Genomic DNA, 17,164 nt, shown 5'->3' with positions numbered 1-17,164 from the left:
GCGTTGTCTGTCAGAGTTGTTTTGGTTCAACACAACTTTAAAGAAGGAGTAGATTGAAGATGGAGACACAGCAGCAATACACCTGGATGAGCCACTCCACGAGGGTAGATCGGTTTCCTTGTTTCTGTAAGTTCTTCTCGCAGTCTTTGAGTTTATGAAAGGTTATGATTACTTCCCCTTTGTGCTGAAGCTTTTGGCAGAAAGATATGCGTTTGCAAGGTGACTCAGGGAAAAGGTAGCTGCTTATGAAAGCAGTCAGAATTAATTCATGGGAGAATTTCTTTCTATTTCTTTTTATTGAATTTTGCTTCTTACATACACCCATGAGAAAAAAACAGCCCAATATTTGAACCACAAATAACGATAAGCAAAAACATAAAACACGTATTAACTAAATATTTTTCCTCCGCCAATTACCAATAATTGATATTCTAACTTATCAATCATTAATGTTCCGTTCTTTTCAGATGACTTCCGTCCATCTCAATCTGAGTCATATTTTCTGTAATTAACAGCCTTCTTATATGTTTCTTATTTCTTGGTACTATATGGTTTAATTATAGTAACTGTTTTGTATTTTGCAAAAATCAGTCAAAGCATAATAAAGGTTTTACTTGCGAACAATTTTTTAAAGTAGATTTTATAACACTCCCATTCCTTACTGAACTTTTGGTTTGTTTGATTCCTAATTAATTATGTCATTTTAGCAAGCTCAATGTATTCAAATAATTTTATCTGCCACTCTTCCTTTGTTGGAATCTCCTCTCCCTTCCATTTTCTGCGAATAAGTATTGTTTTTTATTTTATTTTATTTTATTTATTTATTTACGTTCTTATGTTACATCGGTAAAGATTATAATATTGCATTGCAATGCTCATTATCATATAATTTTCAACATGTAAACAAAATTTATATATAAAGTTTACATACCTAAAGATAACAAGAAAAAAAAAACAAGGACAAAAAAACTATTCCAAAGTCTGTACCAACACGTTGGACTTCCTGTCTGTCCCATTGTATATTCATTTTTTACAATTGAATGTACTCTTATTATTGTATATTTCTTTACATTTTGTCTAATACATTCCTATAAGTATTCTTGCCACTGTTGTGGCATATAAAAATATGCTTCTTTTATTGCTTGGGATAGCTGGTGCTAGTAAACCCAAGAGAAATGCTTCTGGCTTTTTAACAAATGTTTGTTTAAACTTTTTTTAAAAAAAATTCTTCGTAGATACAATCCCAAAAGTTTCTGATTTTCTTACATTCCCACCACTTATGCAATATTGTCATGGGGGGGGGGATTTCAATCAAATGTTCCCAGTTTGAATTTGTTTGCAAAAAAAATCTAATCCTCCTAATTTGATTTTGTACCAACTGTTTGTTGGATTTAGTAATAGCAGATAGGAAATAGGATATGAAAGTTCCAAGTTTGGCCATCTGATCTGTACAAATTTTGCTTTAGCGTAAGTCATCAACAAGAATGGAAAATTAGGTTTTCAAAAAAGTACCTCTCAAAACGTAAGCGGAAAAGTGTCAACTTTTCCCAAAACTGAAATACCGCATTTTCCCGTCTATAAGACGCCCCCATGTACAAGACGCCCCCTATTTAGGAGGACTCAGATTTAAGAAAATGGGGGAAAGACACTATCTGTGTATAAGACACACCCTAATTTTTGACATTATTTTTAGGGGGGGAACCCCCTAAAACGACTAAACAACAACAAACAGGTCTGCCTTCAGATGTCTTCTAAAAGTTAGATAGTTGTTTATTTCTTTGACACCTGGTGGGAGGGCGTTCCACAGGGAGGGCGCCACAACCGAGAAGGCCCTCTGCCTGGTTCCCTGTAACTTTGCTTCTCGCGGTGAGGGAACCACCAGAAGGCCCTTGGAGCTGGACCTCAGTGTCCGGGCAGAACGATGGGGTGGAGATGCTTTTTTAGGTATACTGGGCTGAGGCCGTAAAGGTCAGCACCAACACTTTGAATTGTGCTCAGAAATGTACTGGGAGCCAATGTAGGTCTCCCAGGACGAGTGTTATGTGGTCTCGGCAGGCGCTCCTAGTCACCAGTCTAGCTGCCACATTCTGGATTAGTTGCAGTTTCCGGGTCACCTTCAAAGGTAGCCCCACGTAGAGCGCATTGCAGTAGTCTAAGACCCATACTGATGGGTCCAAGGTGGCAAAGTGAGCTTCAACCCAAATTTACGGGGGAAAGCATGAAGACTGGTGCTGTTTGAGGGTAATGGCTTGTGTTGTTGTTGTTGTTTAGTTGTTTAGTCGTGTCTGACTCTTCATGACCCCATGGACCAGAGCACGCCAGGCACTTCTGTCTTCCACTGCCTCCCGCAGTTTGGTCAAACTCATGCTGGTAGCTTCGCGAACACTATCCAACCATCTCGTCCTCTGTTGGCCCCTTCTCCTTGTGCCCTCCATCTTTCCCAACATCAGGGTCTTTTCCAGGGAGTCTTCTCTTCTCATGAGGTGGCCAAAGTATTGGAGCCTCAGCTTCAGGATCTGTCCTTCCAGTGAGCACTCAGGGCTGATTTCCTTCAGAATGGAGAGGTTTGATCTTCTTGCAGTCCATGGGACTCTCAAGAGTCTCCTCCAGCACCATAATTCAAAAGCATCAATTCTTCGGCGACCAGCCTTCTTTATAGTCCAGCTTTCACTTCCATACATAATGGCATGTAGACAAATGCAATTTAAATGGGAACGCCAACTACTGCAGAAACACAGTATGCTCCAGTGTGGCTAAGCTCCATAGCACTGGGGATCTGTGTAGATGAAAAGTCATAGAGTGCTCAGCTTGAACATTTTTATATGCTGGTCCACACGGTTGCTAAGTGTGAGACCATCCCAGCCCGTAATGTTGTCCTGCCACGACCAGATTCTCACCCTGTGTTTATGGAGCATGTTGCTGTTCTTTAAGCTGCAGTTTGGGCAAAGCCTAAAAAACACTACATAGCCCAAACGAACAACAGAGAATTAACCTGACATTTAGATTGAGAGCACAAATCCCCCTTTGTCAATAAAACCGTGTCTTTTCAAGACTGACTTTTATCAGATAACCTTTCCCCATAATTTTAAGTTGTGCTCACTTCGCCATCAGCAGGTCTAAAGATTGGTTTAACTCATGGATAGGCAAACTAAGGCCCAGGGGCCGGATCCAGCCCAATTGCCTTCTAAATCCGGCCCGTGAATCAGCATGTTTTTAGATGAGTGGAATGTGTCCTTTTATTCAAAATGCATCTCTGGGTTATTTATGGGGCATAGGAATTCATTCATTTTTTTTCTTTTCAAAATATAGTCTGGCCTCCCATAAGGTCTGAGGGACAGTGGACTGGCCCCCTGCTGAAAAAGTTTGCTGACCCCTGGTTTAACTGGTATATATTTATTTGTGTTTCTGTGAGGTGTGGGGTTTTTTTGTTTTGTTTTTAATTGCTGAAGATGGAGTGGAATTGGATATACCCTGTTGAGACTGACAGAGATGCCTCGTTTATTGTCCGAGAGCCCAGTCATGTTTAAAAACACTGCAGGGACAAAACCAAACTAAGTGGCTTAACCAAGAGATGAGAAGGAACATAGATCAGATGTGCTCCTGAGGAAATGGAGCATCTGAGGTTCTTTAAAGTAAAGGGACCCCTGACCATTAGGTCCAGTCATGGCTGACTCTGGGCTTGTGGCGCTCATTTCGCTCTATGGGCCGAGGGAGCCGGTATTTGTCCGCAGACAGCTTCCGGGTCATGTGGCCAGCATGACTAAGCTGCTTCTGGGAACCAGAGCAGCACACGGAAACACCGTTTACCTTCCCACCGGAGCGGTACCTATTTATCTACTTGAACTTTGACGTGCTTTCGAACTGCTAGGTTGGCAGGAGTGAGGTTCTTTTCAGGTGTGCTAAAGGAAGAAAGGAGACTGCAGAGATGCTGAATGAAGTCTTTGTAACTGGATCACTGGAAGCAGGCTCTGTGTGACACAGAGGAGATCCATCTGCTCAAGCAAGGCATGTTCTGGAGGAGGTTGCCATAGAGGACCAGGTTCGTAGTTTGGAGGTGCTCATTGATCTTTGTCGCTCAAGGCTCATACAACCCTGTGGCGTGGAATATCTTCTATCAGTTTTTCATCTGTTTGTTATCTTAGCTGGCTCCCAGTCCATTTCTGTGCCCAGTTCAAAGTGCTGGTTCTGACCTTTAATGCCCTTTACAACTTGGGCCCTCTGATCGAACACATTTTCTCTCCTGTACCTCCCTGACCCTTGAGACTGTCATCTGACAATCTCCTCTAAGTGTCCCTGCCAAGTGGGGTACAAATCATGAGAGAAAGGGCCTTTTCAGTAGTGGCCCCTCCATTGTTGAATGTTTGCCTATGAAAGACCCATCTGACACCATGGGGAAAGATGATGGCAAGTTCAACTTGGAAGGAAGGAAGGGAGGGAGGGAGGGAGGGAGGAAGGAAGGAAGGAAGGAAGGAAGGAAGGAAGGAAGGAAGGGGCTAAGATGGCAGACATTTCAATCCATCAATCCCTGGAAATGTTGGCTTCAAACCATTCCAGAGATAATTATTAATGATCTCATGTATGCCCCAATTAAAAAGGTAAAGGGACCCCTGACTGTTAGGTCCAGTCGTGGCCGACTCTGGGGTTGCGGCGCTCATCTCGCTTTATTGGCCAAGGGAGCCGGAGTACTATGACTCTAATAGCAGCCACACAGGGATCGTGAAAAGGTAAACGATAAAAAGAAAATATTATCTCCCCAATTATACAACTATATTTTAATCAAAAAATTTCAAGAAGGCCAGTTTGCCTGCAGCTTGATGTTTTCTCTGTAAACGGTGCATCTCCAGCAGCAGCTAAAGAGTTAAATCCTAATTCAAATGGCCAGATAAATCAATATGACTGTCATGCAAAAATTAATTAACACAGAGACAATTGTGTAAATTCCTTCCAGTAACAAACTGTTAAATAAATGAAGCTATTTCTGAATCTAGATTAACTCTCCTACCACCATCCATGATTTTTTCATCCAGGAAAACTGTCCACAAAGGAAACTGTAGTTAATAAATCTTTGCTTAGGAAGCAACTAAGGGGATGAGTGGGTGGAAAGGTCCAAATGCTGATTGAAATAGCTCTTAAATCCAGCTCTTTCTTAGTACTTGTTCTCTGCTGTGCTTGGCATTTAGCTTTCTTTCTGAACGACAACCGGGTGCATGGCTGATTTAGCTCTGTTCTGCCACTTCTCTTCTTCCCGATTATCCATTCATCTCTTCCTTCACTTCTAATTACAGAATACTGCTGCATTTGTTCCCCCTCCTTTTGTTGCTCTTGTTAGTTTAGCTGGGCAATGTAGTTCAGCAAATTGTTAAACCCATCCATGAGGCCACAGCGAAGGGCATATGCGCAGAAGCTGGTGAGCTGTGGACACACTGGCTGAAATCAGACCGTAGTGTTCGAAGCTATGCGGCACAGTACAGCCATTGTGGCTTCGGTGGGTACAACTCTGTTGTTGTTGTTGTCCCACTGTCATCTCTGGTCAGGCAGGTTTATGCAATCCCCCCAAAGCCTGTGGATTGTTGCTTGGTCTAATTCAGTGCTATAGAGGGGGTTTCTGCAAGAAAAGTGCCAAGGCAAAAGAAAGAGAGAAAGGAAGGAAGGAAGGAAGGAAGGAAGGAAGGAAGGAAGGTTCTCGATTGGACATGAACCTGCCTAGAAATGCAGAGGGAAGGCAAATGTGGATGAGCGCTCCAAGTTGGTTCAAAGTCTTTGCTCTGCCTTGTTTCCTGCTGTGGAAGGTCATCCTACTTCGGCTAGCATTTTGTGAACGTTGGCTGAGTTTGTATAAAACAGGAGTCTCTTAGATTTGTGCCTTGCTGAAAGCACCTGTAGCAAATCCAACCAGAGCCTGCATAAGAGACAAGAGAGTTCACATGAGGTTTCTCTGTCTTTCTTTGGTGACCTTTCTCGGTGACATTCTGAGTTGTTCTTGGAGCCCAGGCAGGATGGCTGAGTGCTGCTTCTGCAGCAAAAGAGGCCAGCTCCCTTTTCTTTGCGTAACAGAGGGTGATATGATGGCAGTGTCATTTCTGCCAATAACCATCTCCACAGATGTCTCTAATGTTGGCCACTTCCTTACCTGTGTGTCTTCATTCAGTCACGGTCCAACTCACAGCCACTTGCATATTGATTGCAGCAATTGACCTTTCCTTACTTATTGCTCCTTGCAGAAACTGGAAGAATGGGCACTCAACAGAAATATCTCTCCGTTATTTTCTATTAGGAGAAGAGTATATAAATGATCTGGAATCACTGGCCCCGTTCAGATATAACAGCAAACAATGGTTCTCCGGCAGGTGAATGAGCTGCAGGCATTGGACTTCCCTTACCCCAACCCAAATAATAAGAGACCAATGAGACTGGTTTTGGGTCAAAACAGATCACAACTTTATTGAATACAGATGAAAGAGGTTTAGCTTGGGTATGGGGCAATCGAAATACTTCCGGCCCGCCCACTGGAAGTGATGCGTGGTCAATGCAGATGGGGGTTCCTAATGTTGGGATACTGGCGGGAAGATGGGGGCATCAGGCAGGCCCCCAGTTGGCTCCAGCCACCAGCCGGCAGCCAGTCTCCCTTGGAACAGCATCAAACAGTGACGCGAGCCTCAGATACGTTTAGAGACCCTTGCACGCTCTGTCAGCAGAGTGTGTAAATCTTCTCACAGCAGAAAAGGTGGACAGAGAAATGTGTAAGCATAATGTACAAGATTTATTCAGAATAGTTCAGGGACAGAAGAAAACATGTCTGCTTCCCTTCGTCTCCAGCAAAACAGCAACAGCACAAAAGTTATATACAAACGGAAGTTCCCAGCAAGTGCTGGAAGTAAACAGGCATGTGACACACAACAGTCATGCCTGCTTCTTTTTAAGGTGGACCGGAACTATATCCTAACACCTAAGACTTACATCAAATAATAGGGTGACCCCCGCAGGGAAAACCGTCTGGGGGAGTGCCTTTGGCCCTGGCCCCCCAGGGCACACGGACATGGCCACTGGGACATGGGATACTCCAGAGTTTGGAGGGGCAGGTGGAGACTACAATCTCCCCTCCATCCAAAACAAAGGATTGCCCCAATGCCCAATCAGTTGTGAGGGTTGCTATGAGGTAGGCAAAACCAGCGGCTCACAGTGCCAATTAGCCCAGTGGGCAAATTCCTACCCGGCTCCCTTAAAGAATGGCGACCACCGTAGCCACAGCAAAGTCACTGCTTAAGTCAAAGCTTAAACCGAGGGTGGGTGGGCAGGGGAAAAAACCCGGCGAAGGAACAAACAGGTAGTGCCCCAGGCATGGACTGCTTAAATGGGCAAGGGGTGGATCCGAGGGAAGCTTACCTGCTCTGTTGGTGCCATCCCCTGGCACAGGCCAAGTCCCCAGCTTGCATCCCCATTAGCCAAAGCTGGGTGCAGGATCCAGCTCCTGATAGATGGAGGGGGCTTAAGCCCCCACCGCCTATCAGGAAGGGCACCGCTGTTCCAGTTCCCTCAGCGGGGCCCCGGTGAAGCCTTTGCCATCCTACAATGCCATGGCACCAAAAGGGGTGAGCGGACTTGGGCTTAAATCCTTCCCAGTTCCTCTCCTCTTGGGTATACTAGAGCAGGGCATCAGAAGCACCCACTTCCAGTTTTTAAACTAACCACAGCTGTCAAGCCATAGTTTGCAAAGCTGTTTCAAAGAGGGTTCCTGATTCTAGTTTGCCTGTAAATTGGAAACCATAGTTTGTCAGTCCAAATACCATGCTGAACAACCTTGGTGTGACATCTGAACTGAGCCACTAGTGCACATATTATGATCAAATCTGCAAACAATCTAGAAAACAACTCCCCCAAATCCTATTAAATGGAAGAGCAAAAGTTCCAATACGATGTTGGCCAACTTCAGGTTTATGCATTTGCCTTCTAGGATGCGGGTGGCGCTGTGGTCTAAACCACAGAGCCTAGGGCTTGCCGATCAGAAGGTCGGCGGTTCGAATCCCCGCGACGGGGTGAGCTCCCATTGTTCGGTCCCAACTCCTGCCCACCTAGCAGTTTGAAAGCACGTCAAGTGCAAGTAGATAAATAAGTACTTCTCCGGCGGGAAGGTAAATTGTGTTTCCGTGCGCTGCTCTGGTTTGCCAGAAGCGGCTTAGTCATGACCCGGAAGTCGTCTGCGGACAAACGCTGGCTCCCTCGGCCTATAGAGCGAGATGAGTACTGCAACCCCAGAGTCGTCCGCGACTAGACCTAATGGTCAGGGGTACCTTTACCTTTACTTGAGTGGGTGGTCATGGACCAGTTCCAGGTGTTCTAGGAGGAAACTGATTTTTGATCTATTTCAGTTGTGGTTTAGGCCTGGTTTTGGTAAGGAAACTGCTTTGGTTACCCTGTATGATGACCCCTGTCGGGAGAAATGGGTCCCAGCTAATTCTCCTCAACTTCTCAGTGGCTTTTGAGACCATTGACCATGGTATCCTTTTGGAGCAGCTGTCCAAGTTGGGGGTGGGTGGCACTGCTTTGCAGTGATTCTGGTCCTAATTGGATGGTTGTTCCCAGAGGGAGTGTTTTTCAGCCCTGTGGAGCTTTCAGTGTGGGTTCAATTCTATCCCCTGTGCTGTTTGACATCTACATGAAATCACCGAGTGGGGACCTACCTGGAGGGATGTTTCCAGAGGGTGATGCTTGGAGAGTGCTATTCAACCCCGTGGAGCCTTCACTGTCTAATTTTATCTCCTATGACACACTTTTTTAGATATGCATCATTTCATGACGCAGTAATTCAGTTTTACTAGCAAACCGGAGGTTAAACTGACTGCTTTCCAGGAAGTGCAGGGAGCGTTTGCACAACACAGTTACGCACTGCAGCCAACACACTAACATGTCGCAACACACAGTTTCAGAAAGCTCTGCCCTAGGCTGTTTAGCATCTACATGAAACCACCGAGTGTGGTTTTCTGGAGGTTTGGAGCAGTTTGTCAGCAATATGCTGACGACACGCAGCTCTACTTCTCCTTTACACCTTCAGGTGAGGCAATGGATGAGCTGCCCTGTTGTCTTGCTTGTGTAATGGACTAGATGAGAGCCAACAAACTGAAGCTCAATTCGGTTAAGACTGAGGCGCTGTTATAATAATAATAATAATTTATTATTTGTACCCCGCCCATCTGGCTGGGTTTCCCCAGCCACTCTGGGCGGCTTCCACAGAAACCAAAAAACACTAAAATATCATACATTAAAAGCTTCCCTGAATAGGGCCGCCTTAAGATGTCTTCTGAATGTCAGGTAGTTGTCCATCACCTTGACATCCAATGGGAGGGCATTCCACAGGGCGGGCGCCACCACCGAAAAGGCCCTCTGCCTGGTTTCCTGTAGCTTCGCTTCTCGTAATGAGGGAACCACCAGAAGGCCCTCGGCACTGGACCTCAGTGTCCGGGCAGAACGATGGGGGTGGAGACGCTCCTTCAGGTATACTGGGCTGAAGCCGTTTAGGGCTTTAAAGGTCAACACCAGCACTTTGAATTGTGCTCGGAAACGTACTGGGAGCCAATGTAGGTCTTTCAAGACCGGTGTTATGTGGTCTCGGCGGCCGCCCCCAGTCACCAGTCTAGCTGCCGCATTCTGGATTAGCTGTAGTTTCCGAGTCACCTTCAAAGGTAGCCCCACGTAGAGCGCATTGCAGTAGTCCAAGCGGGAGATAACTAGAGCATGCACCACTCTGGCCAGACAGTCCGCGGGCAGGTAGGGTCTCAGCCTGTGTACCAGGTGGAGTTGGTAGACAGCTGCCCTGGATACAGAATTGACCTGCGCCTCCATGGACAGCTGTGAGTCCAAAATGACTCCCAGGCTACGCACCTGGTCCTTCAGGGGCACAGTTACCCTATTCAGGACCAGGGAGTCCTCCACACCAGCCCGCCCCCTGTCCCCCAAAAACAGTACCTCTGCCTTGTCAGGATTCAACTTAGTGGTTGATTGGATGAGAGGTTGTCTGCTCTCCCCAAGCCTCACTCTCTTGACACTTCCCTGCAAGTAGGACTGGAACCAGTGCAAAGTGGTGCCACCCACACCCAACTTGGACTGCATTTTCTGAAGGATACTGTTATGAGAATCTTAAGGTCTCAGATACAGAATAAATATTCATAAATGCACACCTATCTAAATACATAAACTGTGTGTCTGAGTATGGAAGAGCAAACCTGAAGCCATTTTGACTCTCTCAGTGACCTCAAATATTCCTCAAATAAGGGAGGCAAATGGGGAAAGCCTTCCCATTGTCCTTTTGCTTACAAATCCTGTCATAAGGGCATCTTTGTGTAGGAATAGGGTGAGCCTGGTACCTGGATTCAGGAACTAAAATATTAACCATCACCAAAGAATGGCCAGGCTGCCCAGGTACTGCAATCAGTAGCCATTATCCTGGCAGACTGGGTTTCTGCTGTAGACCTGCCTCCTATGCTGTATGTATGATGACTTTGGGGTGGTCTTTGGCTAAGGGGGTTGGGCAATGTCCAAAGTCTTTAAAGGTCCCTACACACTTTTGTTCAGGGTCTCTCCCTCCATCAAGGAGGGGAGGGAACTCTCTTGCAACCGGAAGATCTGCCTTGCTTTCCACCGGATCCTGCCTCTATCCATTCTTCTCTGACCCATCATGGACTTAGGGGACTCGGAGCCCCATGGAGAGTTGGGCAGCCAAAGCCAAACCCCAATTTTTACATCAGTACCATGGTTGATGGTATCAAAAGCCACTGAAAGGTCAAGGAGAATGAATAGGGACATATTTCCCCTGTCTCCCTGTACCGCCGTTTAGAACAGTTTATGGCAGCTCCATGGTTGAACATTGTCCAAAACCTTGCTCTGGCCTTGATACGTATCTGGCCAAAGGACCCTGCCTTTTACGCCTGGGTTGTGATATTTCCCATGCCCATGCCTGGAAGAGGTTCATCCAACCCATGACCCCCTCCGAGAAAGCCAGGAAGTGGAGGCCTTTCCCCCCCAGTTGGCTATTTTCTCCTCTTTTTCCACCCCCCCCTTCCCAGGGAAAGTTTGCCACACGCTTTTCCATTACATGCCTGTTCATGACCTTTCCGCTCCAACAAGAAAGAGTTAGCGAAGCACATAGGCTCCGATTCTTCTGCTAGCACAAAAGATGGGATTGTTGGCAGCCCTGTGGCACAGAAAACATCTAATTGACTCAACTTTCCCTGCTTGGGCTCTGAATGTGTTTTCTGCCCGAGGGTATATCTCAGCATTATAGTGGCCCTCTATGAGGATGGGAAAATGCCTTGTTCTGTCACAGGCTAGGGCTATGTCCATGTGCAGGGCAATCTCTGGAATAGCTCGGATCATTTTTGGAACAAGCGCCCCTCACACGGTGCTGGAGAGCAAAACAGTGGGTGGGTGAAGGGCACGACAAGCCTGGCACGAAGGACTGTTTGATGAGTCAGAGAAAACCAAGATGGCCACTACCTTTCCTCAGTGCATGAGCCAAAAGAATGGAAGGAGGGGGCACTCCAGTCTCCAGAAAGAGCTTTCAGATGTCAAGGAGATAAAGAATTACACAACTTTTAGAAGACATGTGAAGGCAGCCCTGCATCAGGAAGTTTTTGTTGCTTGATTTTGTTAAAATGTTTTTAGATGCAATGTGAACCCTGCAGGGTGGCTGGGGAGACCTGGCCGGATGGGCAGGGTATAAATGGTACAATTATTATTATTATTATTATTATTATTATTATTATTATTGATAAATTTGGGGTGAATGCTGAAAAGGGGGACCCAGATTACCTATCCTTTCATTTCACATTGCTACCTGCATTTTGTGACAATGACAGCAATGTCCCTCTAGACCAGGTAAAAAAATTCCTTCTAGTAGCACCTTAAAGACCAACTAAGTTAGTTCTTGGTATGAGCTTTCGTGTGCATGCACACTTCTTCAGATACACTGGAACAGAAGTTGCCAGATCCTTCTATATAGTGAGAAGGTGGGGAGGGGTATATAAACGGACATAAATCTGACATCAAGAATCACAAAACAGAGAAACCAGTAGGAGAACACTTCAATCTCCCAGGACATTCTATACAAGATCTCAAAGTAGCTGTTTTACTACAAAGGAATTTCAGAAATAGACTGGAAAGAGAAGCTGCTGAATTGCAACTCATTACCAAACTTAAAACCACGGAGAGACCTGGTCTGAACAAAGACATTGGATTCTTATCTCATTATACATGACTAAGCCATTTTTCACCTTCTCACCCCTTGCCTTTTCCTGTAAGACCTATTGCAGTCGTTAAGAGTCGTCAACAGGCTCATCTCAGCTATCTGCCAATCTCCCATTCCCACCACCCTTCTGAGTAATACCCCTCCCCACCTTCTCAATATATAGAAGGCTCTGGCAACTTCTGTTTCAGTGTACCTGAAGAAGTGTGCATGCACACGAAAGCTCATACCAAGAACTAACTTAATTGGTCTTTAAGGTGCTACTAGAAGGAATTTTTTTATTTTGACTATGGCAGACCAACACGGCTACCTATCTGCCTCTAGACCAGGGACTGGCAAAATTTTTTAGCCGTGGGCTGGTCCACTGTCCCTCAGACCTTGTGGTGGGCTGGAGAAGGGGCTCCGGGGGGAGCTGGAAGAAGAGGCAAGGGGGGCAAGTAGTCTTCCTCCCCACCCCCCCAGCCCCAGCTGCTGCACTTACTTTCCCTGGGGCTGCCACCACCACCACAACTGCTCCTTCTTCTCTTGGGTAGATAGGGCAAGCTCATCTGCTCCACTCTCTGGTCCGCAGGAACAGCAGGGTGGCGGCAGCAGTGGAGGGAAATTGAGTGGCACAAAAGGGCTGGCTCTGGAAAGGGGCTGCTTAAAATGGTGCGCAGCCAGCTCAGCCCAGCCCCCTACCTCCTCTAGGCAGGGCGGGGAGAAGCCAGGAGGAGGGAGGGAGGAAACGCCGCCATGGTGTGTTTGAGGGAGAGGAGGGGAAATGGAATGGCGCAGGAGGGGGGGGAATGGCGCAGCTCAAATGAGCAGAATCCTTACGCCAATCCACAGACAGTCCACAGGCCAGATCCTGAAGGCAATTGGGCCTGATCCGGCCCGTGGACCTTAGGCTGCCAACCCCTGCTCTAGACAACTACCATTCTTTGCCCAGATGCACAGCACAAATATCCCATAGAGGAGGAGCTTTGGGGTGCGGGTGTGGAATGGCAACTGCTAACCGGGGACCACTGAGAAAAGTGTGGGTGCTGCCACCACCGTGCCCCAATTTGGACCCCTACCTCCTTTAAAAATCACCCAGACACTTCCGTTTTCATTGCCTGTGGATGAGTCAGTTAAAATAGAGAGGAGCGTTTTTTCAGTTTTGTAAATTGATTATTGTTCAGTCTGCTCCCATTGTTTTAACCTCTTGCATTTGTTTGATTATTTTAGTACACTTAGTAGATTTATTTCCTGATCTGGTTAGCTTGAGCTGTCCAGGGCTGGGCCACCTATGAGGTGGACTGAGGCAGCTGCCTCAGGCGGCAGAATCTAAAGGGATGCTGCTGCCCATGTGTTCTCCGCCTGCCCAATCACAGCAGAGAACCGAGAAGAAGCGGAAGCATCTTTCAGCAAAATCTTGTGAGAGCCCTGTGAAATCTCAAAAGAGCAGTTCGCAGTGGCGTAGCGTGGGGGGTGCAGGGGGGGCCGGCCGCACCGGGCGCAACATCTGGGGGTTAGGGTGCGCAAATCCACGGATTAGGGGGTGCAAATCCACAGGTTAGGGGGCGCAAATCCACGGGTTAGGGGGCGCAAATTACTTGCCTTGCCCCGGGTGCTGACAACCCACACTACGCCACTGGCAGTTCGACAGGGGAAAAGGCTCCTTCTGGAGGTGGTGGACTCTTCTCCCTTGGAGGTTTTTAAGCAGAAGTTGGGTGGCCATCTGTCTTGGTTGCTTTCATTGAAATTCCTGCATTGCCGGGGTTTGGACAAGATGACCTTTGGCTACATAGTAATAACAACAACAATAACAACAATAATAATTACATTCGACAACTGAAGTTCCACTGTATGTATTATCTGGATTCTGTGTTATTGGGTTTTGTAATAAATATACTGTAATAGTAAGATAAGGACAGCAGGGAGACTGTAGACTACAATTTTAAAAAAAATTATGAAGGAAAAAGGTATCTTTTCTAGTTGTTTCAAATACCTGTGGAGCTTCAAGTAAAAAGTTAGCTAGCACAGATAAACCTTGCAGTTGTGGCTTCTGAGTCGGTGTCCGAAATAGCTTTATAGCACCACCTGTGTCATTTATCATGGAGATAATTTGCTGGGAATAATAGGCAGCTGCACACACACAATGGGGCAAATCTGCTGGAGGTTCTTAGGCAGGTATAAGACGACTCAGTGACACAACTCATTAGCGCCCTGAGGATTCATTAGGGAGTTAGTATTCTAACCAAAGGTCCCCTAAGGTTTAAAGAACCTCTGAATTATCCGGCTGTCTTTCTTGATGGAATGGGTGCATTTTGCAAGGTAGGAATTTCCCTACATCTTCGTGGAATCTTGCTTTGTTGATGTGCTTGTAGAAAGGAAGGGACTTTGCTCTGAACGGTGACGGGGCAGATATTATTTTCTGAAAGCAGGATGTGCTTCAGCAGATGGGGACTCTGGGGGAAGCGGACTCCTCCGTTTACAGGTAGTCTCAGGATGCCCTTGGTTTAACATGCAGCACTTGGTAATTGAATTAGCTCCTGGGGTTTCTGGCGCTAATTTCATTAATGGGTTTCGAGCAGGTATCTCTTTAACACCCATGTCCTAAACACATTCAATAGAAGGAAGTAGACTTCCTTGAAATCAAACTCGGAAGCACAAATAAACGCCAGACCCTGCTTGCTACTGCAGCAGGTCCTGTGGCATATGGGCATCTAGAATATCTCTGCTCTTTTCTGTAGGTTCCAGGATATATTTATTTAACACATCCCCCCCCCCTCCACAAACCTAGGACTTGGAATGAGTGATATAGGGCGTCTACTGTATTATCGGCTTAAAACGCAGCTAGGTCGTTCTTTTCCTCAATTCTGATGGAAGCTGTTTTTGAGAGGAATGTATCAGAATACAGTACAGGCATGGGGGTTACCTTCTGCACCCCTGCACAAATTGGCGGGGTGCATGTAAGGCCCCTTTCCACTCCCACTCTTGCCCGATTCCACCACTTTTGTGACATTTTTTGGTGACGTTTTCAGGTCATGTCTGGGTTCCACGTGATGGTTGTGTGTGTGGTTCTGCACATATCAGATGTGCCTTATACGGTTGCTGCTTGTATTTCATAAGAAATGACAGGATAGAAACAGGATAGCTATGGATTGTGGCTAACCTGAAAGACCTTCATTGGTTCCCAGTACATTTCCGAGCACAAGTCAAAGTGTTGGTGCTGACCTTTAAAGCCCTAAACGGCCTCGGCCCAGTACAGTGGTACCTCAGGTTACAGACGCTTCAGGTTACTCCGCTAACCAAGAAATAGTACCTTGGGTTAAGAACTTTGCTTCAGGATGAGAACTGAAATCATGCGGTGGTGGCACGGTGGCAGCAGGAGGCCCCATTAGCTAAAGTGGTACCTCAGGTTAAGAACAGTTTCAGGTTAAGAATGGACCTCCAGAACGAATTAAGTTCTTAATCCGAGGTACCACTGTATAGCTGAAGGAGCGTCTCCACCCCACTGAGGTCCAGCTCCGAGGGCCTTCTGGCAGTTCCCTCACTGTGAGAAATGAGGTTACAGGGATCCAAGCAGAGGGCCTTCTCGGTAGTGGCACCCATTCTGTGGAACGCCCTCCCATCTGATGTCAAGGAAATAAACAACTATCTGGCTTTTAGAAGACATCTGAAGGCAGCCCTGTTTAGGGAAGCTTTTAATGTTTGATGTTTTACTGAGCTTTTAATATTCTGTTGGGAGCTGCCCAGAGTGGGCGGGGTATAAACAACAACACATCCCAAACAGTGGTGAGCATTCACTAGATATGAAGTAAATGGGAGTGTTAGAGGCATTCTCTACAACCACAAATAACATCTACCTGACCCATTTTCCTCATTGGGCTCTTATGCTGCATACTAGATTTGAAATCTGTGTTCCAGATTTCCTCTAGATCCCTTACTCCTCACTGGGAGACCTCTGCGGCTTCATTATGTCCACCAAGCCGCCTCTATTACTTTGAGTTATTGCCGGTTCCTAGCTGCCATGCATTTATGCTCAGACACTGAAAAGCAGTGTGAGGGCAGGACAGTGGTCCAAGGTGGCAGATCAGATGGGGGCGATGGAAGAAGTGGGTTCTCAAAGCTGTAGTTTTGACAACTCCGTAGAAGTTATCTATGCTTTGCTAATCATTTTAGAATATGGTCAAGGAACGCATCTGAAATGCAAAGAGCCTGATGCCATGGACTGGCTGGTGGAAGGCAGCAGCTGGGGAATGCCCAAAGGAGGAAGGGAAGATTGACCAAACCCAAAGAGGGCTCATTAATGGTTTCTCATCATCCTGGCGTGCTGCAGGGTTCTGTCCTGGGCCCGTTGTTGGATGAAGGAATTGGATGAAGGAATTGAGGGGATGCTCATCAAATTTGCAGATGATGCCAAACTGGGAGCTGTAGCGAAAGTTGCAGAAGACAGAATCAGGATTCAAGATGACCTTAATGGATTGAAGAACTGGGCCAAAACTAACAAAATGAATTTCAGTAGGGACTGTTGTAAGGTTTTGCACTTGGGCAGGAAGAACCAGATGCACAAATATAAGATGGGGGACACCTGGCTTACTAGCAGTACACGTGAAAAGGATATTTGGGTCTTAGTGAACCAGAAGCTTAACAGCAAAAAAGGTAATATTATCCTAGGCTGCCTCAATAGAACCTGAGTCATACCTCAGGTTCCAGACGCTTCAGGTTGCGTTTTTTGAGGGTTATGGACCGCCGAAACCCGGGTTACTTCCGGGTTTCGGCGGTCGCGCATGCACAGAAGTGCTAAATTGCGCTTTGTGCATGCGCAGAAGCGCCAAATCACAACACGCGCATGCGCAGACACGCCACTGTGGGTTGCGGATGCTGTGGGTTGCGAACGTGCATCCCGTACGGATCACGTTCGCAACCCGAGCATCCGCTGTATAGTTCCCAACCAATGTT

General features: G+C 46.5%; 1 protein-coding gene across 1 annotated transcript in view; it reads left to right on the top strand.

Annotated features, from left to right (window-relative positions):
• Positions 1 to 17,164, top strand: part of RXRG (retinoid X receptor gamma) — a 79,328-nt gene continuing 62,164 nt past the window's right edge. The window contains exon 1 of the mRNA XM_082225516.1: positions 1 to 126. Coding sequence (XP_082081642.1) covers positions 60 to 126 — 67 coding nt within the window. The 5' untranslated portion in view covers positions 1 to 59. The remainder of the gene's footprint in view (positions 127 to 17,164) is intronic.

This window comes from Podarcis vaucheri (genome assembly GCF_965113315.1).
Source record: "Podarcis vaucheri genome assembly, chromosome: 6".
Classification (NCBI taxonomy): domain Eukaryota; kingdom Metazoa; phylum Chordata; class Lepidosauria; order Squamata; family Lacertidae; genus Podarcis; species Podarcis vaucheri.
The sequence above is the reverse complement of the archived record's forward strand: the minus strand, read 5'-3'. Positions and strand labels throughout refer to the sequence as shown.